The sequence below is a fragment of the Daktulosphaira vitifoliae genome, unplaced genomic scaffold, assembly GCF_025091365.1.
Source record: "Daktulosphaira vitifoliae isolate Bord-2020 unplaced genomic scaffold, ASM2509136v1 Scaffold_2, whole genome shotgun sequence".
Taxonomy (NCBI): domain Eukaryota; kingdom Metazoa; phylum Arthropoda; class Insecta; order Hemiptera; family Phylloxeridae; genus Daktulosphaira; species Daktulosphaira vitifoliae.
In genome coordinates, this window is record NW_026099573.1 from 13,219,562 (window position 1) to 13,243,710 (window position 24,149).

General features: G+C 26.7%; 1 protein-coding gene and 1 long non-coding RNA gene across 3 annotated transcripts; one reads left to right on the plus strand and one right to left on the minus strand.

The window, feature by feature from the left end:
* Nucleotides 1–1,055: 1,055 nt before the first annotated feature.
* On the minus strand, nt 1,056–16,391 carry LOC126899932 (homeobox protein SIX6-like). Its single transcript, XM_050675217.1, has 3 exons — nt 15,567–16,391; nt 10,965–11,342; nt 1,056–2,446 (listed from the first exon to the last, which is right to left on the minus strand). Exons 1-3 carry the CDS (start codon nt 15,887–15,889, stop codon nt 2,077–2,079), a joined length of 1,071 nt encoding a protein of 356 aa, XP_050531174.1. The 5' UTR covers nt 15,890–16,391; the 3' UTR covers nt 1,056–2,076.
* LOC126899934 (uncharacterized) lies at nt 7,795–22,384 on the plus strand. Of its 2 annotated transcripts, XR_007702751.1 has the most exons (4): nt 7,795–7,830; nt 7,909–7,951; nt 21,989–22,077; nt 22,166–22,384. It is a non-coding gene; the product is annotated as an uncharacterized LOC126899934 (long non-coding RNA). The 2 variants fall into 2 exon arrangements; XR_007702750.1 differs by lacking the exons at nt 7,795–7,830; nt 7,909–7,951 and adding an exon at nt 15,788–15,877.
* The last annotated feature ends 1,765 nt before the right edge of the window (nt 22,385–24,149 follow it).

Below are 24,149 nucleotides of genomic sequence, written 5' to 3' on the forward strand. Positions count from 1 at the left end.
TTTTACTATGATGTGTTTTTTTTTTTTTTTTTTTTTGTCTGTTACCACCTTTTTTCAGCTCACACCGAACGGATTTCTTTCAACGATACGTCAAAANTTTTTTTTTGTGTCTGTTACCACTTTTTCTCAGCTCTCACCGAACGGATTTCTTTCAACGATACGTCAAAAGATCACAAATCGTATCTAGTCGAAGACATTACCCTCAAAAATTGAAAAAAATTCCCTCGTTCTCCGTAAATGGAGAANTTAACTTTATAATGCTATAACTTATTGAAAAGTTTATGGATCCACACAATTTTTTTATGAGAAATAATATTTTTTAATAAACCTTTTTTCATTCGACATACTTTATCTTAATCGAGATATTAATAAGGAACCAGCAGATCAAGTAGCTTTTGGAATAAAACACCAATTTTTTTAAAATTAAACACTATCTAAAGATTTGCATCGAAGCGTTTATTTTTGATAGTGATTTTAATCACTGTCGGATATCATTATACTTGATCCAACTATGCCACGTCACCACTGTGCCGCGACCCCCCTGTGCTGGGTTTTTTGAACTTATTTTATGTAAATAGCTTTTAGATTTATTTTTTTTCACCTATATAGTTTAAACTGGGGATTTAATGTATCATAATATGTCATACTATTCTTTGAAAAATGGAAAGTTAAAAAAAAATACATGTTAGATGTAAAAAATAAATGAAATAAAATTTCAATTTCAGCGATAAATATTGTTAAAATTATATAAGTTTCTTTTCAATTTAAGTTAGAAATAATGTGATTTAACAAGTTTTTATTACTAAGTATTCAAAAAAAGATAAATGCAAATCATATTCTTACAATGCTTACTGAAAACCAGGAACCAAAGATTATGTAATTTATTTAGTGCTTATAAGTGAAATACATAAGATTTTTCAAGAAACTATCACAATATACAGGAGGATGTAATGCTTTCCGTTTTTTAATCATCGTTTTATAATTTGTATAGATTCCTTAAACAAATAAAAAAATTTGTAAATAATGAATTTAAGATATTGTTCAAAGAGGGTGACTGACATCCCCTAACCCCCTTATAGACACTATGAAAAGCAGAATAAGTTCAGAGTCGTATCTATAAATATTTTTTCGTGGGAGGTTAAAATGTGTGTGTCATTTTTCGATTCTATTTTGGCCAAAATGTTTCTAAAAATATCATTTTCAGTAAAAATAAGACATGGATTTTTTATAAGGGGATCGTGCTTCTCTTAATAAATATGACTAAATTGGTTGGTCTTTAATTTATTTAATGATATATAATTAATTAAAATTTACAAAAAATTACCCTGTAATAGAGCACAATTGTATAACAGAAAACATTTATTTTATTTAATACAATTAAAATATACATATTATACATGATATATAACACAAAATGTGATTTACTACTAATTATTTTAGTGATTTTGTAATCTATTGCACGCTCCAGGCACGGTATTCTAAATAATTATAGTAGAATTAATTAAACTAGATCAAAACGTGTTACACCAACGAAGTATTCGTGTACACCCTTATTACTATTAAATAATTATTTATTTATATATTTGTTATTACATTTTTAAACTGAATAACCTAAATGTATGTAACAATTTATTTAATAAGTTTAATTATTGTTTCATTTACGAATGTTTATTAATACAATTTGTATGTTCATTAATAATTAAACAAAGTTTTTAAATTATTTTTTTTAAATAACGTATAGAATTTACAAAATTATATGTCAAATGGATAATTTTTAAAATTGCCATAAGTAATCGTACAAAAAACTCAATTTTTAATATTAATTTACTAAGACATTATTTAAAGGTGCTCAGCCTAACAAAAGAATAGAAATTTAAATTAAAATGCAGTTTACAGAAAAAGCGAATTTGGCATAACATTTGATTTATTTTAAAATATACTAATGACGCATCTTTAATAATTAATAATAAAAAGCAATATAAACAAGATGTGAAATTAGTGTATAAAATTCATTATTTATGTACTGTACAGTATATAAGGTGGGCATTTTTGGGAAAACTAGATTAAATTCGATAATTATGAATGTGATGCAGCAGTCGTTTGAGGTATCGACTGAAGCATTTGATGGTGATGATGATGATATAGATTATTGAGATGGTTGTTGTTGTGGTTATTACCACTACTGTTGTTATTGTAATGATGATGGTGGTTATGTTGGAGATGATGACTTTGGTAATCTGTTGGCGATGGATAACCAGCTATATCGGCGTCAGATGGATATCCTGGGGCGGCTGCTTCAGATTTTAATGTTGTGGCTGATGGACCCATCTTGTTAGAAGCTGCCAGAGCCATGCTTTGATAGCAAGTCATTGCTGGTTTGATGCTGTGATGAACTTCAGTAATTTCATAATGTCTGCTATCCGAGCTGCCAACACTTAGTAGGTCACTATAGAATTAATAAAATAATGAATTTTTTTATTATAAGTTGTAAAGTGATTAAATAAACATTTAAAAATAAGTTATTTGCAGTTAGTGTTATTTTCAAAGTAATTAGAAATTTTATACTTATATCCTAACATCGGAATCTTTATTAAATGGATTATTATCGTGTTATCAGTCTTGTAGTTCTAATTAATAGAACCTCCAAACAATTAATTTTAGGCCATAAAAATTATATTTAATACTGTATAATAAGTATCATTTTATTTTGTATAATATAACTTTGTAACAAATTATTAGTTGAATAAATATTGCAAATTTCGTTCTATAAATAATAATAATATTTTCTATAATATTTAATTAAGATATATAGTTTAGCCGTATTATATACTAGATGTAATATTTTACTATGTAAAAAATGAAATTATTATTTTCATTTATATAGATATATTTATTTTAGCAAGTTTTTATTACGACTTTACTAAAATCTAGTAAAAAATATTAATTTCACTACTATGATTGAGTAATATTTGCATATAACAAGTTTAACAGATTTAATTTATACATTTAATTATATTGGTCTTAAAATCACAACCATGGTTTAAAAATAAACTTGATAATTTTTGATTTTGCAAAAGTTTATTGTGCATTGATAAAAATATATAATTTAGTGTTTTATAATATATATTAACAAGTGATTTATTAAAATTTTAAGATTTTTAAGTTTTAAATTCACTTCTATTTAAAATTATTTGAGGTATCTAAACTAATAGATTAACATAGTACTTTATTTATATACAGTGGCGTAAGTATACAAATTTAACCTCAATACGAAAAACATAAATTCTAATTCAGTTGAAATGTAAAAAAATTAGTGTTTTAATAAATTAGAAAAGCGCCCTAAAATTATGGGCCCTAATGCAGTCGCATTATCTGCTATCCCCTAATTATGTCTTTGTTGATATATTATGTATATAAAATAATAATACTATCACCGACTAAAATTGTGGTAAGAATTAGTATAAGTTTTATCTTATACCTAACTCTCTGTAACAATAGTTTTATTATACGCACTATTTGTTGGATTTATCAGTTAATATTAATATAACAGAAATAAACGTTCTCTTTAGTTGGTTGACATAGATTTTGAGGATATTCGATCAAAGGAGATATTTAGGTAATTCGATTATATGAATAATGGAAGTATAAAGTCATAATATTAAGTATACTTAATATATTTAATAATATATGTGTAAAAATGTTGAGGTTGTGATGAAAGCGAGTAGTATTTTTTTTATATTTTAAATTATTTTTTTTCCTAGATTTAAATAGGATTTTGAATTTTACTCTTCAAAAAGTAAGAAATTGGGTTATAAGCTTTTAACTATAGACCTTTTTGATAAACTATAATAATTTTGTGTTAAGTTTTTATGCTTGCAGACAGTTCAATTTTCAGTAGACTTTAATTCTCCAGCGGTTAGACATGTTATGTTATTGTAAAAAAAATATTTTGAAAACAATCCAGTGTGAATTACGCTATCGGTCAAAAACAAATAGGCATTTGCTAAAGTGAATGAAACCGAAAAAAACAAATAACGTTTGTATTTTTAATTTCAAGGTTAAATTATGAAAATAACTTTAATCCTCTTCATGATTATTTCAATCAATCCACTTTTAAAATATAAATATTTTAGAACTACGATTCACTACATAAGTGAATTTTTATTTAACGAGTTAAAAGAAATGAGGTTATACGTCAGACCAAAATGCTAGAAATTCTGTTCACAAAATGTTTTTAGTCTGTAAATTAATAACAAATTTTTATTTCTTATAGTACAGAGGTAATTAAAACTTTCGCGGATCTATCAAAATAACAGTTCTTTATATTTTAACCTTAACGTAAGACCACCACGTCTACGAGATAGTGGAAACATTGACACACATGTTTTAATAAATCATGAAAGGAACCCTGCGTTTTAGAATAATACTAGGAAATGAGAAACCAGATTTTTCAAAAAAAAAAAAAAAAATTGTCCACTTATTAATATTAATGCTAGACATTCCAACGTAATTCGACAGGATAATAGTATCTGTTATTTATTATGATGTAAACACTACTTGCGGTACACATGACCTGTATTCTTGCATTAATAGAAAACTAAACACTTTTAATCTGAACTACACTCAGTGCAAATTAAAACATATTTATTATATAGAACAATTTTTAATTTTTTCTATTACTACATTAGCAAAAAAGAATTTTAGTGATAAAAAAAACTTTGTTTCATTTCATTAAATACACTAATGAGGTTGTTAATTTTATTCTATCAATAATAATTATTTTATTAGTTTATAAATAAAAGGTTAGTATTTTTTAAATAAAAATTTACATTTAAATTATTCAGAAATGAATTTTAGGGATTTTCATGTGTGTGTCCTAATTATGTAAAAATTGCTAAATAATCTTGTATTAGTTTTAGCGCTGGATTTATAATTAAATCTCCCCAAGGAATTTTTTTCGGGGGCTTCTTTGCAATTGAGAATTACTAGATTTTTTCGGTTATTCCTAAACTATTCTATGCATGTTAAAAAAAATGGATACTCTCAAGATAAAAATTAAAGTATACTTAAAACACGAATTTTAATATAACAATAAAATAAATCCAAAACAAATCCAAAACAAATGTGTATTAGCTATTCACAATTCAATGAAGAATTAAATATTGCTTTGTTATCATTCTGCATAATATGATTACTACGATTATGGAAACATGAATCATTTATTAAATAGAACTCCACAAAATTGAGGAATCTGAGCAATTGATTTTAGTTATCTTGTAAATAATCTAGAACTGATTATTTATGTAATAAATAATTTGATTTGGCAGTTGTACATTCTCTTAGAGTAGCGGATCTAAGGGAATTGGTTGTAAATCATATAATTACATTTTATGTATAAAAATCTGGATTATTTGTATACTTTAGTGTTGTGTGATGAAGCGAAAAAATGATCCTACTTCGGTACTAAGAAATATTTGTACACATTAAAAATTGGAAGGGTCACCCGTCGTTGCCGGTCGATTTTAGAAGGAAAGAAACAATAAAATAACCAAAGAATGTGTTTACCATTAAACGCGCATGCATATAATAACATAATAATATAGAGCTGCCGGCGGCTTGTATGAACCTGCTAGTAAGTGAAAGAACGGTCAGCTCTGCAAAGAGGTCTCCGCGTTTACGCGACACACAGCACATGGTGCCGGTAGCGGTCTAAAGACTGAGATAGAAAAAAGGATAAACGGTTCATATACATATGAGTAGGATTTAGAGAAGGAAGGAAAACAATCAGTCCTATACCATTATACAGTGGAACACGTGTTCGCTAATCAGGCATTCTTGTATTTCGGCGTCCGTGACAAATTACCCCTCCCGGTATCAACTCCCTCGCCTTGACCCTTCATGATGAACAGCCCCTACGCTTTGCTTTTAAAACAGGTCCTTTTTAAAAGAGACCTCAATCCCACCGTTAACATACATAATGGATTGCCAATATTGCTATTACTAACAAACAGTAGAATTATAAATATTTCAGTCACACTTTTATTATTGTTATTTATAATGTATAAAAATGTAAATATATGGATTTAAATTACCAACCCTAATCATTTGCGTAGTTTGCATGGGAGCTTTAGCTCTACAGAAATATTCAAAGCTCCCTCAAATTAATTAAGTCTTTTTGAGTGAAAAAAATGCTGGTAAAGCAATGTGGTGTAAGTTTCTCATCAGGTTTTTTATTAAAATCTATAAAATATAATAAGACTATAGCCCCATTTACAATTTTTTGAAACTATGCTTTAACTCTAATTGTACACATGTACTACATTCAAGTTCAAAAATGTATTTAAAGAGTTGGAAGAAACAACTTTGCAGATGGTCAAAGTTGTGTCATGTCAACATTTTTTTTTATAAGCAGATCATGACAAAATCAAAATATTTTTTTATTACAAAATAAGTATTTAAACCTTCAAAAACGTCTCAGTTAATGTGCACTTTCTACCCGCCACTTTTTTAGTTTAATTTATGTTCAAAAATATATTTGAGTTAAAATATAATGAGTAATCATTTCTTTAAAATAATAAAATCTCTTTTTCATCAAACGTTGCTCATTTACTCCTAGATAGTCAACGGCTAAGACTTTTAGAAATTTAAAATGTGAATTATTTTAAGTTGAAATTTTCTAGCTTCATTTTATTCTGAATGTTTTTGCTTAAAAAAAGATTTCACAGAAGAGGATTTTTTGATTTTTGAAACGTATTGATGTCTAATGATATTAAGTCGGATTATTTTTATAAATAATAATCATCCATGATAAATCCAACAAAATGGGCTCTTACAATTCATTTGCTGTCAACACAAACAATACACACGTGTGACAAGAGTATTGGGTAATTATTATTACTGTAATATTATAATGCGAAGTGCGACTATATACATATACGTACGTTCATTGTAGTATATTATTTGCACAGGGTTTAATCAATGGCTTCGGCTCAGCGTGTAGTCAATGACACGCCTAAAAGGATTAGATTCGCTCGAATTGTTATAATTTGAAAAGTTTACCTTTACTATCCTTAAGCAGTAAAATAATTAGCAGACGTATTATCGGAACGGGCGATTATGATGTAGTAAGCAGGTGCTTAATTATTATCATATTATATTACAAGAAATTTTTAAAGTATTGTATAGAATAATTGAGCAGGCGTTCTTTGGATAAAGGACCTGTATAGATAATTTTGGATTTAGAAAAATTAAAGTTTTTAATTTACTTTATTTTAAATATTTTTTTGCCATTGTATTATATTGTATAATTGTTAATTATATAATTTTTCATCCAATTTATATGATATAACAGTTATTTTTTATTTTAAACTTTAAAATATACAGGAAGTTACGTGACCTTTTTTAAAGAATGTAAATAACACCTAAAAGTTATAATACGACAATTAATTCAGAAAAATATTTTTTAAGTGAAATAACAACAGAACAAAACTTTTTTATATTTTATTTTTAATGTAAAATAGTAAATTAGTTACTATTTTACTAACTTTTAATAAACAATGAAATAATAAAATAAATTGATTAACTTATGTTTTTCTTTTTAAAATGTTAAATTTGTTCCAGTTGCACTATTAGCATGTAGACAGTACTAGAGAAGGACTTGAGAACACATGAATGGATGTTTAAGCTGTTACGGGAAGTTTCAAATTAATGCCCAGGAATTTCGAAGGAAGGCAGAAAATTGTATATCAAATGTTAAAGAATGGGTAATTTTGGGGAGTATTTTATGGTTTTTCATTTACTACCACTCAAAAGATAATGTAAATACTTGATGTAATGAGTTTGATAGTACTTCATTTTTTTTCATTGACTGATATTGGGTAGCTTTTAATTTACGTATCTTTCCACTAGGACAGTAATCAGGAACTACCAAAGAGGGCTTACGCTAATAGAGGTAACGTTTAAACTATTATATTATAATTTTATTCCTTTTGAATTCATGGATTTATCTTCCAAAATTTTTTAAACCAATTAAAGTTAGAAGTTGACATAAAAATAATAAGATGAAAACATGTGTAATAATAATAATAACAATGATGAATTATGATTATGAATAATTATAATTATTATAATAATAATATATTATAATAATAATATATTATAATAATCATAATTATGAATTATGATCAAAATAAAACAAAATTTTTATCATTAATACATTTCAACATTCATTGTTATTTTAAATCAATTTTCGGAAAAGGGGCCTATTTTTCTATATGCCATTTGTCTGGAAGGGCGTTAATTAATGAATATTAGGAATAATTATAAAGTTTTATATTTAGGAAAATATAGCATTGTCTACAAATCACTAATTGCGATTTACTTATCTGTGATGTTGGAATTTAAACGTTTAGCAAAACTATATGTATTCTAATTAGTAATAAGTATACAAATGGTCGGTTTATCATTAACCACTCGATCATTGCAAAATAAATAAAATATTGGGAAAATGATTTTTGATTTCTTTTAGTGTTACATATAATTCTTGATTTATCAGCTAACAATTACTTTTTAGAATGATCCCTAACAACTTAAAGAGGTGTCAATTTTATTATTTTAAACGGTAACATACATATTTTACTAGCTTATAAAATAAGAAATAATTTAATTAAGAAAATGATTCGTTGATACTAATTTTTAGACCAGTAATTCAGAAGTTATTAATTTAATAATTTAAAGTTAGACTAGAGGTGAGGAGTAGGTGCTGCTATTTTTATCAATAGTAATTTCTCAGCTATACTCTCCGTCACGCTTAGGTATAAACATGAGACCTAAGTACTGGTCCAAAAGTTGTTATCGATCTGTCATTTTTTAATTACATAATTTTCTATTTCATTAGTTAATAAAATGTATGTTACCATTTAAAAAATAAAATTGACACACCTTTAAGTTATAGTGGATGAATATAAAAAGTAATTATTAGCATATAAATCAATAATTATACATAACTAAAACAAATTAAAAATTATTTTTCCAACATTGTATTTATTTGCGTGTAATCGAGCGGTTTGTGATAAAACCACCTCTCTGTTCAGTATTTTTACTAATAAGTCATTAATTAATATTTCTACTATTTATATCCTTAACTTCATGCATTTAAATTTTCTGCGTGAAACTTAAATTGCAATACGAAAAGATTAGCTGTAAATTTATTGATATGAATTTAGTTCGTCGTGTTTTTTTTTTGATAATTAAAATTATAAGTATGTGAAAGGTATAAACGAAAGTTACTACTGAACTAATCCCAACTTTAAGTATTAAATAAAAAAATTGTTTATACACCAAAATTACATTGGTGCGCACAACAATAAATATTTTCAATACAATATGAATTACACAAACACTCTTATACAAGTGTATAATGATAGTAACTGTGGTAAGCCTACGTCAGTAATAATATTACTATCAACGTTTATATTATTTATATGTACAGAAAATAACAATAATAATATGACAGAGGTGTTAAAATGCTACGTTCAATTATTACCTAAGCATTTTCTGGAATGAAGCGCGTTAAACACTGACTGTTATTTTTCGTTTTTTTCTTTTGGGTTTTAATTAATTCCTCCCAAAACAATAAATGCATACTTCCGGTTTGCGAAATTTCGTTGTAAAACCAAGAATTTGTCTGTATCTATTTTGTTTTGCTTCTTTTTTATTATTTCTTTTAGTTTATTTTTTGTTTTTCAGTCGTTTCCGGTTGCTTGAATTAATGCTAGCACGCGTACTCATTAATACTAATATATGCCTGTGTTTAAGTATATGTTTGCATGTTTATGTTTTTATTTCCAATGATAATTATGAGGCGCCAGAATGTCTAGCTTGTAGTTGCCGATGCGTAAAGTACTAGGTAAAATATTTTTTAATCATGAGTTTAATGATAACTTATTAACGTAGAAAATATAATTAATTTAAAACTATTACTGAACTATTGATATCAGCTTATTTAAAAAATGTATTTTTTGAAACACATTTTGATTTATTTTTAAATTAATTGTACAAAATTAAAAAAATAAAAATAACGATTCACCTATTTAATAAATGTATTTGTCACAATTATTTGTGTAGGAAATCTTAAATCGACGATTATGACGGTCAATAGACTAAGGCCATAGTTAGAGTTTTTAAAATAAACACTCATAAATTATTTTGTTTACATTATAATATGATGTACCAAAACTGGTGCGTTCGGATGAAAAAAACTCTCTGGTGAACAGAAATGTTTACCATTTTTTGTAAAACAATTTATTATAAATGCGGAATCGATTTTGTACTTCCTCGTGGTAATGTTTTTTTTTGTGTTTGTATATGAAATACTTTTGAATTTGTTGTTATTAACTATGAACTTTTTTGATGTATGTGCATTGTCCACTATTGGTTAAGGGCTCGCAGAAACAACCAAATGTTGCATGTGCATTTGAACACCAAGGTCATGTTTGTTCCCTGTCTATTCATTGGGTTTTTTATATTGTTTTCAAATAAAATCGTTCTACAATATAGTAGCACGCAATTTTCGTTAAACGATTTTTTGTGATTTTTTTTCAACTTGTTGACGATTTATATGTTTTGTTTAGTCGAATAGTACTTTGCCTAACGATAACCGAATAAAATAAATATTTTCCCTAGTACTTGCAATAGAATTACCGTATTCAAAAATGAGGTCATGTAATAATAATTATTGTCTTATTAGGTGAAAGAATAAATGCAGAATGACATAAAATGTGTACTGCAATCATTTAATGTTAAAAATTAGTCTAGAGAATTCTTTTTACTGTACGTAATAGCGGAATTAATCTACACCGATGACGCAATAAAATATAATTGTTAATTAATTCCCGGGAAATCAAATTCATTTCATTAATTTTGAATTCTTTTGCGGTTAAAATATTACACTTCGTAACACTGACCTGTGTTGTTGGGGCGTCCGATCGCGTTGCCGACGATTTTTGAACCAATTGCTGACTTGGGTTAGCGTCAGCCCAGTTCGCCTGGCGAGATCACGTTTTTCGTCGGGCGTAGGGTATCTGTTTTTAAGGTAACAGTCTTTTAAAGCATTCCTCGATTTCTCCTTGAAACAGTACACAGTCTCTTCGCCGTCCCATATGGTTTTGGGTAGCGGATATTTTTTCCGGAGTCGGTACTTGTCGACGGCGCCCAATGACCGTCCACGAATCTTTTCTGCTTCCAAATAATGCGCTTTGAACCATAACTGTTGGAGCTGTACGTGGTGTCTGGGATCGAAACTTTGACTTTCTAGTATGGCGTAAAGCTCGTGAAATGCGCTTCTGTAAATACATTTAAAATATTAATATTTTTATAGTTAATATTGAGCATAAGTTTATTCAATGTTATTGACGAAACATAATAAAAAAATTTCACTATGTGTTACATATACTATATACTTTCTTTTTATTAATTTTGCTAGGATAATATTCTTTTGTGTTTTAGATTTATTTTTAGGAACTCAATAATATTTGTATACCAACAATAATGTACTACAATTTCGAAAATGACAAAATGATTTTTGTTAAAAGAGTTCATCAGCACGATGAAAACGAATCTTTGTTTGTACTTTATTTCAAGTATATTAACTGAAATTGGCGGAGTAATGTCTAATTCGAAGGTTGAATACCTATTATGATTATTTACACAGTAAGTCAAGGCTCATAAGTATAACAGTTTGCTTTTCTAAAGGTTTTTAACCTCATTTTCATCATCATATCATCGCGTTAACCGTGGTCGTATTTCACTACAAAACAAAACATAATCTTTTGCACGCGTTGGGTTTCAATAATAATTATTACGATGTAAAGTATGACTATATTCATTAATAAATCAACAGTCCTTCATAATATTTTGTATTGCTATTTATTAAATCTATAATATCACGATTCTCACTATTTAAATGGTTTAAGATTATCATATTTACTACCAAAAAGATTTTATTAAAAACTTGTTGTAATAAAATTGACAACAATATTTGATTATTTTAATGGGAACTATATTCTTTATCACGTCGACACTATATTAACGGTCTAAACAACTGGTCCACCGTTAACGAAATGAATGTATGACATGACATCTTGGTTTATATCGTTTGAATATTTAAACTCACCCAAACGGGATGTGGGTTTATATACACAGACATTTATTTTTTATCCACTGGTTTATTTTGTTTCCCTTTCATGGCATTCCATTTAGACGCGTCAAGGAAGACGTGTTGAGAGGGGTTGTCTTTTTCAGTTTAACAATTGCCCCATTTCAAGTTTTTTTACTATACAATAATTGTTCAATGGCGCTTTGCTTTTATATCAATATAAATTTTTCATGTTTAATGCTTCTTTTAGATGTTCTTGTTTCATCCTTTAACTAAACCTATAAGTTTTTATCAGCTTAATAATATTTTTCAATTTATTATAATTTTCATACATTATAATTTGTGTTTAATAGAAAATATCAGTAAGTACACTCATTTTATTAACAAAAATTTTAACACAAAAAAAAGGTACTTGATTAATTGAGTATTAAAAACGGTTTATATCAGCATAAAATTGAAAACAAAAAATAAAACATACATATCAAACGTGAGAAATAAAAATTAAAGAAAAAAATGTCTATCATGCTAATTAGGAAATAATATGTCAATATGCATATATATAATGGAATATGGTTAAAATAAATGTTATTATTTACAACTGATTTCTGTTATTAACAGAAAGAAAATTATGTAATGTGTTAAGTTTTAGAATTAATTATAATATACCAGTGAATATTATTGACAATTTAAAATTTATTACAGATTTCATAATATTTAAATAATTTGTGTCAAAAAAAGTTTAATTAAGATCATTTTGTCCCTCCTTTTCTTATCTGGTGTTCTCAAAGCCAGTGCAGTTTCCAATGATATTAGTAACTCGCTTTTATAACTTTATATTTGATTTTAAGACTAGACATTTTTACGTTTGATAAAAATTTAGAAAAAGCGTTTTTAAATTTTTATATAAATCAAAAGATGCTTCATTTTGCCAAGCCGTGCTGATCAGATGTTTAAAGTGTGTAGGAACAAGGATGTCATTAAGATGTAAATAAATCTTTTATTTCAAAATTATAAATGTAATAATTATCAAAAAAAAAATAAAATATTTTAAATAAACTAATATCTATTGATTGAAAAATTACAGGGGTGACTAACTTATTTTTGTGCTAGGATAGCCCACGGATAGCGTCACGGGCCTAAATGTTGTTATATTAGAAAAACTCTCAGTAACATAACCAAATTCCTATATTTTTTGTTTATAAATACTTATAAATATTTTAGTAGTATTAAGACTTTTTTTAGCGTATAGGTAAACGTTTTTAATAAAACCAGAAAAAAAAATCTAAAAATTGTTGAATATGATTATTGAACTCCTATTACCAAAATTTTGATTTAGAGTGGGCTTAAATCTTTTTTCAAATTACTTGTTTAAAACTTACAAATTGGCTACTTTCAATCTAAGATTTCTTATTATTTATAAAACAGTAAACAAAATAATGCTTTCACTTCAAAATTACATATTTGATTTTTCAGAATTTTTAAGAAGATAAAAGAATGTACATTTTTTTAGAGTTAACAATGGAAAATTATTTTTTAATAATCAAATTTATTAAAAATAGAGATTTATCTAAAAAACACTTAAAATATGTTAATACTCTATGTAACTATAGATATTATGAAAAAAAAGTCTGAAAATGTCAAATAACTATTTAGGATTGAAGTGGACAAAACCGATATAAACAAATGAAAATAATTCAAAATATTAAAATTAATTAAATCGTTAAAAAATTTAATTGGATGAGTTCTCATAGTTTATGCTTTGAATAAATAATTATGTTATGATTTTTCTTATAATAAAACTAAGAATTTGTTGTACTCAATTCTAATAAATATTGCATTTTGTTTAAATTTTATATAAAAGATTTATTTATTTAACAAAAAAGTTAACCTATTGATTGTTTGATAAATGATTAATTTAAAAATAGTAAGAACGTTTAGTTATATTTAAAAAGAGGTATTATGAAATGGTGTGTAAGAATTTAACACACAAAAATTCATTTTTTATTGGTTGTGTAGTATAATGAACCGTCGAGTTGTAATGAATGAATTATATTCATTCGGCAGGTCACAATTCAACTCATTGACTACTAATAGGAATCGCTAGCCTTAGTTTGTAATAAAATGAGAAATTTTATTTATATTTTTAAGATTAGTTGCCTGCATTTTCTCCATATTATACATTCGATATTTTTTCGGTAAAAAAAGTTAGGTATAAAATGTATTATATATATTTATATGTGTAATGAATTTGTTATTTTTAATAATATTTTACTAATAAAATAACTTAGTATGATTTTGGATATTAGTTTATACACACAAAAAGTTTTATGGTTGTTAGTTGTAATAATTCTTAGTTTTAATAATACAATTATATTTAAAATTTATCCATACATTTAAAATGATAAATTCATAAAAAGTTATTAAATAATATGAGTATTTTTTTCTTCGAAATTATAATTTCATGTATTGAAACTTAAAGTAAGAATTTTATGCAAAAAACTCTACATTTTATTGAAATTTTTTTTTTGGTAATCATTTATAATAATCTAAATATATTTAAATAATTTTCAATAGAGTTGTATTTCTGATCATACACAGAGCTGTATTTAGGCGTTGTGTATTGCCCGGGGTATCAAATTTTTAAAGAATAATATTGAGAACCTAGAGTTTTGAAAACTAAAATTTCGTTTTGCTTTTCATTTTTTAAGTGATGAACAATTATAAAGGTTTTCAATGCACAAAATTCATATGTTTTGCTGCTAGTCAAGTGGCTTCATGAATATATTACATTATATTCTCCATTGTCGTCGAGGGCACGTGCTTCCAATGCTCTTTTCCCTTGAATCTAGTTGTGTATATAATTTAAGCTTATTTATCTATTAAATTGTTTAGTTTATGCCTGGTTGCAATTATAAAATATAAACTAAACTTTTAATTATTTGCATTTATTTATAAATTACATAAATTGTATTTAACCTTGAAAAAACAAACTTTATTTTTTTTGTTTTAAAGATAATATAATATGTATATTCAATACTCCTTTGTTATTAAAATAAACTAGGAAACACTTGTTATTTTTTTTTTTTGAAGTTATATAAAAAAAAAGCAATAACTTAATAGCATTCTTTTTTTAGATTAGTAAACCTTTACTATACCAGATATTAACTTTTTCGCTTATCCTGAATAATGAAAAGCAATAATAGTCCATCAATTAAATTTACTTTTCTAAAAAGTTTTATGTTGCAACATGTAATATGTAATTATACAATAATATGAGTGTGGGGCGAATAGAAAATATACTGAGTATCAATTTCTTTGACTTAAAATAAAAAAAATGTACGTTATTAGTTTATTAACTATTAATTCAATAGCACGTCGCTTTTACTTTAGTAATTATTTGCTAAAAGTTTACCTGTGAAAAGCCACAAGTGCTCTGGCTCGAAGTACGGCTTCTTGACCGCGTAGTAACTCGCTAGGTGGCAAATACCAAAGGAACTGGGCCAGTCTGTCCACATCTCCGGATTGTTGAAGGGCTTCGCACATACACGAAACTTGTTCCGAAGAAAAAGATAGACTTCGCTTTGATTGCAAGAAATCAGACACAGTAACTGTACCACTCGGTGCACCAACGCTAGATAAGGAACTTTCACTGAGAGCTTCTATACAACTGCTCGGAGACAGGCTGACGCTGCCGCTACCGTTCATATCGGCTCTTGGTGACAGGTACGACGACATGATGTATTTTTCAAAACTTAAAAGAATATTTACGCCATATGTATAAAAACCGAAAATTGAAAATAATAAACACTTTAAACGCACAATAAGTTCAACAATTTTATTGCATAAAAATTCATCGTTAAAGTAAATACAAATTGAAAACGGGATTTATGAACAATTGGTATCGTCGAAAACGTTTCGTCGTTGATGGCTTGTGCCTGTACTCGGTGCCGTGCAAACACTGACACGGTGGGCTGTGGCGGACGCATTCGGCAGCCACGCAGTAGGAGGGTCCGGGTCGATTGGTCGCGCCCCCCTTGTAAATCGGGCTAGCTGTCATTGGCCAAATGTAAGGTCCTGGGTAATTGTAAATCAGTGTTCGTCGTGGTGGACTTTCTCGATGTCTTTTCACAACTTTGGGTTATGCTTTTGTATTTTAGTGTAACCCTTGCTAGCTGATAAATCATAATTGGCAATTACACAATTCGATTCTCACAATACAGTGATATACTTTGACTTCAGAGGAATAAATTAATTTACAAAACGTATCTTGATCACATTCTAAACGTATTCTGTAGAAGTTTTTAAAAGTGGGTAATTAACTTAAGAATGTAGGATGGAAGCATGTAACTTAGAATTTTCAAATTCAAATGTAAAGAAATCGTATATTTTCTAAGGAAGATGTATAATTTTTTTCCTTTGAGAACTTGCAAGTTCTTCAATAAAATAAACTTAAAATATGTATAAGCTGCAATTTGTCTATATTGTATCTATTTTAGTATAATTGTATGTTATATTGTGTTCATTTCAAAGGTGTAAATTGAATGTGGACAAGGTTAGAAGTTTATGCCCTCGCGAAAATTTTGTTTCCGTTTATAGCAGTTATAATTACTCATAGCATCACTGGCGTACGCAAGGGGGAGGGTTGAAACCCCACAAAATTTATAAGCTAAGCGACAATTTTGGACGATAAACAATAAGTAATAACAATAAAAACGATCATATCATACTATAAATATTTCCACGATAAAGTAATCGAAAACAGGAATTTATGTGAGCAGTGTCACATCTAATTTTATTTTAATTACAAAAAAACCCCTCCAAATTTAATTTTTGTGTACGCCACTGCATAGTACGGACATTTTTATTTTTTAATTGCTAGAACTAAGAAACTGAATAATTATTATTCTAATAAAAAGAAGTGTATTATTAGACAGCGTTAAATAGTTTTTAATGATGAAGTTTTTTCTAAAAAGGTAATGTTTGTATTTAGTAAAATTTATGGAAAGCAAAGAGAAAAAATGTGTTTTTTGTATAAAAATTGAGCAGTTTCCTTTTATTTTTTAATAATATATTTGCTTCTCTTAGAAAATATTGAAATGAAGCTACTGATTGATTTCGTAACTATTAGTGTATATAATATAAAGGTGTTCAGTAAGTAAGGGAACGGGTTTCTATTATTTGTAACAATTTACCTGTTTCCTTACTTACTGAACATTCTGTATATCCTTATAATATCAAAAAAGTTTAGTAATAATCCAGTAAAGTGAAGTTGAGGTATTTTTTAAGTTATTATTGATTGATAATAGACAGTGATGAAAACATTGTTAAACAACATATCAAAAAAAATATTTAATACATCTACCAAAAATTACGTGTTCTTTTACTTTAGAGGTTGATTACTCACAAAAGAGAAGTAACTCTAACGTTTTTATATTCTTATTACTTTAAAGAAGCTTAAATTAAAAATAATTTTGAGTATTCTGTTACTATGCAGAATATTACAAAAAAGAACATTTTTCAAAATATTGTGTGATTTTTTTCTTTTACGGTCGACAATTTCTAAAAATTGAAATTTTGAATAGTTTTTCTAATTTTATCTTGAAATAAATTTTATTATCTTTAATATGATATAATTTTTAAGAAAGTAGATTTTTTAGAACTGTATAACGAATTGAAAATAGAATAATGACGATTATGTCCCCCTCAGAATTTTGATAAATTATAGGATTTTAAAAAGCATGTTGGTAGTAATGTATTTATTCTTTTAAATATTGTTACTAGAAATCAAAATTTCGGATTATTTTTGTTTTTTTATTTACATGTAAATTGTATTATCTTTAATTTTGATTAAGATAGGCTTTTTAGAACATAATATCAAAAATTGAAAAGAATAAATGTTGATGTAATTTTAAGCCCTCACTGTATGTTAGTATCTTAGATTGAATTTTCAAAAAAGCTGTCGTCATTAAGGCAAATGTGTGAAATATTATCAATATCGAAGTATTATCAAACTTTCTCGCATGTTGTGCCGCTGAATTATTAACAATATTTATTTTATTTTAGGGAAATTATTTCCCTAAAGTTAATATATATTCATATGATATATATATATATATATATATATATATAAATTGTTGAACCCAAAATGATGGCATTTTATCTCGAGGGATCTTCTTAAAATTAATGTGCGGTAGAAGCTAAAATTTGGTCAATTTTAGTGAAATTTACTGTCTTTTATTTTTTTTTATTTGTTGTGGATGAAAAGTCAATGATCTCAATGTTAATGACATTGTGATTTGCTGACAAGCCTTATAGATTGTTTACGTGTAAAGAGTCATTAACATTTTATCTGTTAAATAGAATAAATAATTTAGAAACACCTACATAAGACAACACGTCACCATTAGAATTTTTGCCGAACAAGACTTCATCGACAGACAAAAGCGTAGACGCCACCACCGCACGTGAAGTATATTAGTTAGCAGTGTTTATGCAATCAACTGTATATTCAGCTGAAATGGTTTTTTTAATAACCCAATACTAAATAAATAATATTTAAAATATTTGTCTTTTATCTTCTTGGCTTATCATTGTTTAATATTATTTAGCTATATTAAATACGATCGCCTTTTCATACAAGTATAGTCATTTTTACTATTAAAACATTTAAAAATACGCGTGCATTTGATTTGTGAACTTTTTCTCGAAACATTTATAGGCTTTGTAATATTCCGATGGTCGTCCAATTAATGGCAGCTGTATTACAATAATAATAATAATAATATTGTGTTGTTATCGGTACAAGTCGTTAAGTTTGGTGAAGTAAATTGTTGTCGTCGACAGCAACGAGTAACAATTGAAGGGAGAGTGTCGTAAGGGGCGTGTTTTCAATAGCTCAGCATAGAAACCACCTTAAAGCTACGCGATGAGGGGACAAGAGTGGAAGTGTGGAGAAATACACGGAGAGGACGTTAACGGGTGTGTCCCCCGTCGTCACCAGCATTGCCATCGTCATCCTTGTAATCTGAATCGCCCAAGGGTGTCATTCTACCTGTTCGTCTTTATTGTCTAACGAGCTCCCTTATATAAGTTCCTGCGCGATTTCTCTCGTTTGAGTTGTGCTTGTATATATAATCTTCCTCTGCTTGTAAACACCGCGCTTCCTCTGTATGTATAGTTTCTATCTTTTTCTTTATACTCCTGTTCTTCCTATCCTTTGGCCGTTCCCTGTTACGTTGAATCGACGCCTCCACGGGTGAAAGGTATGCACAAAACGTAATAAATACATTTTTAAAAATATAAAAGAACTTTTAAAGAACAGGTGTCGTTCAATTATTATCGTTATTTTAATTTTTAATACATGATTTTTTTGCGACTTTGTGACATAATTGAATTTTCGATTTGATTAGAAGTGACGTACTTGCGTAATAGGCGTTGAATCAAAGTTAAGTTTAACACCTAGTGGTTTATTCAGTGATTATACTCAATGATTTTAGAAAACAGCTAGTTTCACTACTTATGGCATATACACTGCATTTTTCTGTATTGAAATATCAAAAATAGTATTTATTACCAGTTAATAACTATGAAAAAATGTTATACATAAAGTAAACTATTGTTATAACATACATGAAAGTCTTTTCCCCGACTTAATAAAAATGTTTGTTCACTCAACTTAATACACAAATCGTTTTGATTAAACAGAATGGCTAATTCGATTAATTAAAAAGTTTTTCAACTACATAGAACAACATGGTTCTATAGTGCGAAACTTGAATTGTTTTTTTGATTATTTTCGCAATTGTTAATAAAAAAATTAACATTTAATAATTATGAATTTTGTTTCGATTTAATTAGTTTCAACTATAAAATTTAATTTGTCAACCAAAATATTTTATTATAGGCTTGTTTGTTACATATGCTTTTATAATTCTTAATTTTAATACATCAAATAAACAAATGTATAATATGAGTAAATAACTAACTAAAGAAAACTTAATGATTATTTGATATACACATTTTTTACCTACTTTTATTAGCAATAATAATATTGTCCACTAATCGTTCTCTCACGAAAATTTATGATACTCGATGATTATCAAAAGAAAATAGTCATTGTTTTTTTTCTTGCAGAATTCTTAATGATGTGCAGAACTAAACTGCAATGATGCATTTTCGCTGTACAATGCACTATTTTATATTTATCACGGTAACAGGTTTTCTACGAAAAATGTTGCTGCGGGCGCCACGGCAAGATGTTGCTGATTTTGATTTTTAAGGGCAATGCTCGATCTAAAAATTATTCATTGAATATTGTTAATTGAAACACGGTTTCATCCTTATTAAGCCTTATGAAATGTATTTATTTTATAATATTAATAATATATGAATTTATTATTATGTGTACAAATATAACTTAATTAAAGAAAGTAAAGTTGCGATACACAAGAAGACCGTAGTATAATAATTTTTTAATCGAGAATCTAAAGCAAGTGAAAATGTATAAAATGGGGTATGATAGTTTATATGGATGTGATTCACTACCATAGTGTTATGTACCGTCGTCTCTAACAGTTGGAATAATCTGCAGACATAGTGCAATAATCTGAATAACAATTCTTGTATAATATAATGTTAACAGTTGTAATAAACGGCTTTTTCAATGCAACTTTTTTAACAATGTAATAAAATAGTTTTTTGGTAAATGACCAAAGTTTTTTTTTAGGTTTGTAATAAATATTGAACTTATAATTACTATGGTTTTTAAGCTGTTTGTCATCTCAACTAAATAAATTTATACTCTATGTTTCGCAATTTATCAAGGACGCTAGACTTATGTTAAGGAATTGATTGAATAGATCTTATATTATGATAGAATCTTAAATTTTATTTTATTCTTTTGTGAACTTAATTTAATAAGAAACATTTCACTAATAAAAACGTTTACCGCAATTAGTGTAGTGTGTGTTTCCACAATTAATTATAGTATTCTGTGTCTACATTATATACATTTTCTGGAAAATCAGAAAACAAATGATCTAAGGCAATTTATTGTTTTCTAAATTAATTTGCAATAAAATTTTTAGTTTACATATTGTACGATTTAAAAAATGGTAATTTTGTTGCACTTTACATACAGCCAAATTTTATTGTGATAATTATTACTATATCGCAATCAAGAATCTTATGAGATTGCTACACCAAGTAAATAGATTTTGAGAGTAATTTTAATATATTGGTCACACATTTGTTTGTTAAAGTAACAAATTGGTATAAGGATGAAGTATCACGTAAAAAATATGTTATGTTTTGATCAATATCTTTCAAAGATAGATTTTTTCAGATAGTTGATATATGTTCTATTTTAGATTAATATTAATTTAAGAATTTGATATCTATAGATATTGGATGGTATAATAGTTTCTTAGAAATTTTAATTAGTTAATAATAAAAAAATATTTTATTATTTTATCACCGCTAGTTCATACAATTAATTATATATTTCTATAATAAATATTCAAGTATGTATAATTTAACAGGTAAAAGGTGGGGGAAAAAAACTTAGAGCTGTTTTTTAATATAAGGTATGGTAGATTTTATTAATTAGATAAAGTATAAAAATTTTTATTTTAAAAATATTGGTAAAACGTAGCTATTAACTTAAATAATGAACCATATACTTGTGTATCTACTCTATTATGTATTTTTATGTTTCATTATAATTATACAACTTTGTAATTTACAATCTTTTTTCATTAAAAGTATTAATAATAATACGTTAATTATATATATATTATTAGAGATGTATTCTTAAATCTGACATATATTTTCTAGTATGTTGAAAGGAAGACACAAAAAAAAGAAAAAATATAGCTGCTGTAGCTTTGCTTATCATCGTGGGATTTGCAATATCAACTCATAAGGTCAGTGGTACTTAAAAAATAATAACAGAAAAAAATGAGATAAATTTCGCTCATTAAATTGTTTTTTTTTGTGGTCATCTTTTTCTAGAGTTGCAACAAATATTTAACAAAGATGTTTAATGCAATACACAATGTGTTTTCTTGCTACGTTGTTGGTTTTGTGGGATCGGACTAATTTCTATATTTGTATTTCGACAGTGTGGTGTTAACATAAGGTATTTAGAGGTCTAGGGAAGAGAATAACTTCTTGAAACTATCAATTTTGTTAAAATAATTATCTATAATAATCGTTGCAGGAAATATCAGTATGCACGGTAAATTTTAGTTAGTATTATTTGAGTCTGATTTTCTATTCTTTAACCTTTTATTTTAATGAAAAATTATATCAATTTATAATATTGAAGCTATATTTTATACTTAGTATTATTTTAAGATTTCACTTTTGTAAACATAACTTTCTATTGTGTATTCTCTTGGGGCGAGTTTTGCTATTGTTATTAATGTTAATATTAGTGTTAAAGGGAGCTAGCAATTTATCATTAGTAATATTTCATTTTGCGTATTTTTAAATATTAATTGGCTATAGAAAAATAAAACACATTTATTTACTGATACTTTCTACCATATAAACTTCCCTTCTTAAAAAAACCTAATACAATTAATGATCGATGAACCCCTCTCTTATATTATCTGTTGGGATCCAATTTAGGGTTTTATTTGTCCAATTAAATACAATTATTGTACGGTGACGATTATTTTTCATCACAGACTGAAGTTTTTTCTGTTTATTATTACTTTAATCTCTCCAGAGAATCAATCGTGATTCCGTGGTTAGGTTTGTATTACTAATATTTTAATTTGAGTTATTGTTATTATACAATTGTCAATGGTGATTTTTGAAAATAATTTTTTCCATATTAAGTACGACAGGATTTTTCTCCAACCACATGTATACGTGTTACATTTTTTTCATTAGAACAACTATAATAGTGATAAGCATTAAAAGTGCTTAATAAGTATCAAAAATATAAACACGTTTATAGCCTTTTAAAAATAAATAAATGAATTTTTAAGTCTAACAATATATTAATAACAAGTCCTATTTTTCAAATTTCTTGTTATGTTTTGTTGAATATTACTCAAGTAATATTGGTGAACTGCTAAAGCTTTGTAAGAAAAGTAAGGCTTAACTGGATTTTAGGAATTTCTGACGCGTAATAAGAAATTTGACTCTCAAAGGACACGATAAAGACCGTGACGAGTAATGCACTAAATTGAGAAAATAATAATAACACCTATACTCTAGAATAATTTGAGTTATTTATTAACAGTATTTTCACGAATTGTTAGGTTGGCGTAGTTGTTGAATTTACTTTATCTTCAAGTACAAATACTTGAAATGATCATGAATTGTGCAGTTTACAGCACTACAACAAAGTTCATCGCTTTTTATAAGATCATTGACAACGAAATTAAAGGTCTAATGTTAACTTAAATTTACTTTAAAAAGAAAAAATAATATTATTAGTGAGTTATTTAAAATGTTTAAATATATTTTTAAGAGTTTTCTGATTTATAAAAGTAATAATCTAGTATAACTACTATTAAGTCTAATTGGGACATTTTAAAATCTTTATAATAATTTTATTAAAAATTGATTTACTTACATTTCTATGTCATTTTTCTATTTTATAAAAAACAATTTATTGGTAAAGGTATTTAGGATTATCAGAATTAGATCTAAAGAGAGTTTGGAGAATTTTAATACAAGATTTACATTTTGTTAAATGTTTTTGTATTTACTATTGAAAGAAAAAATTTGGTATATTTAAATTTGTTTGCGTTTTTTTCCAAATGTTTACAACTCAAAAACTTCGAATCCTGTTACATTTAGTATGTTATACTCAATACATTTATTCCAATACTGTTATCTTAGCTAAACGATAAATATTGTGGTGTACTCGATGTGTACATCAAGTGTGCATCTAGTGTGTATAATATTATTATCATTGAGTATATAATAAAAACACTGTTTATAGTGTTCACCGACTAATCTGTCCGCGTATAAAATG

Bases quoted from the DNA above. Each gene is read 5' to 3' on its own strand.
- LOC126899932 (XM_050675217.1), bottom strand. From the start codon at position 15,889: ATGTCGTCGTACCTGTCACCAAGAGCCGATATGAACGGTAGCGGCAGC. The intron at 11,343-15,566 runs GTAAACTTTTAG...ATGTATTTACAG, and splicing joins GCACTTGTGGCTTTTCACAG to AAGCGCATTTCACGAGCTTT. The intron at 2,447-10,964 runs GTCAGTGTTACG...TTAATTCTATAG, and splicing joins CGGACGCCCCAACAACACAG to TGACCTACTAAGTGTTGGCA.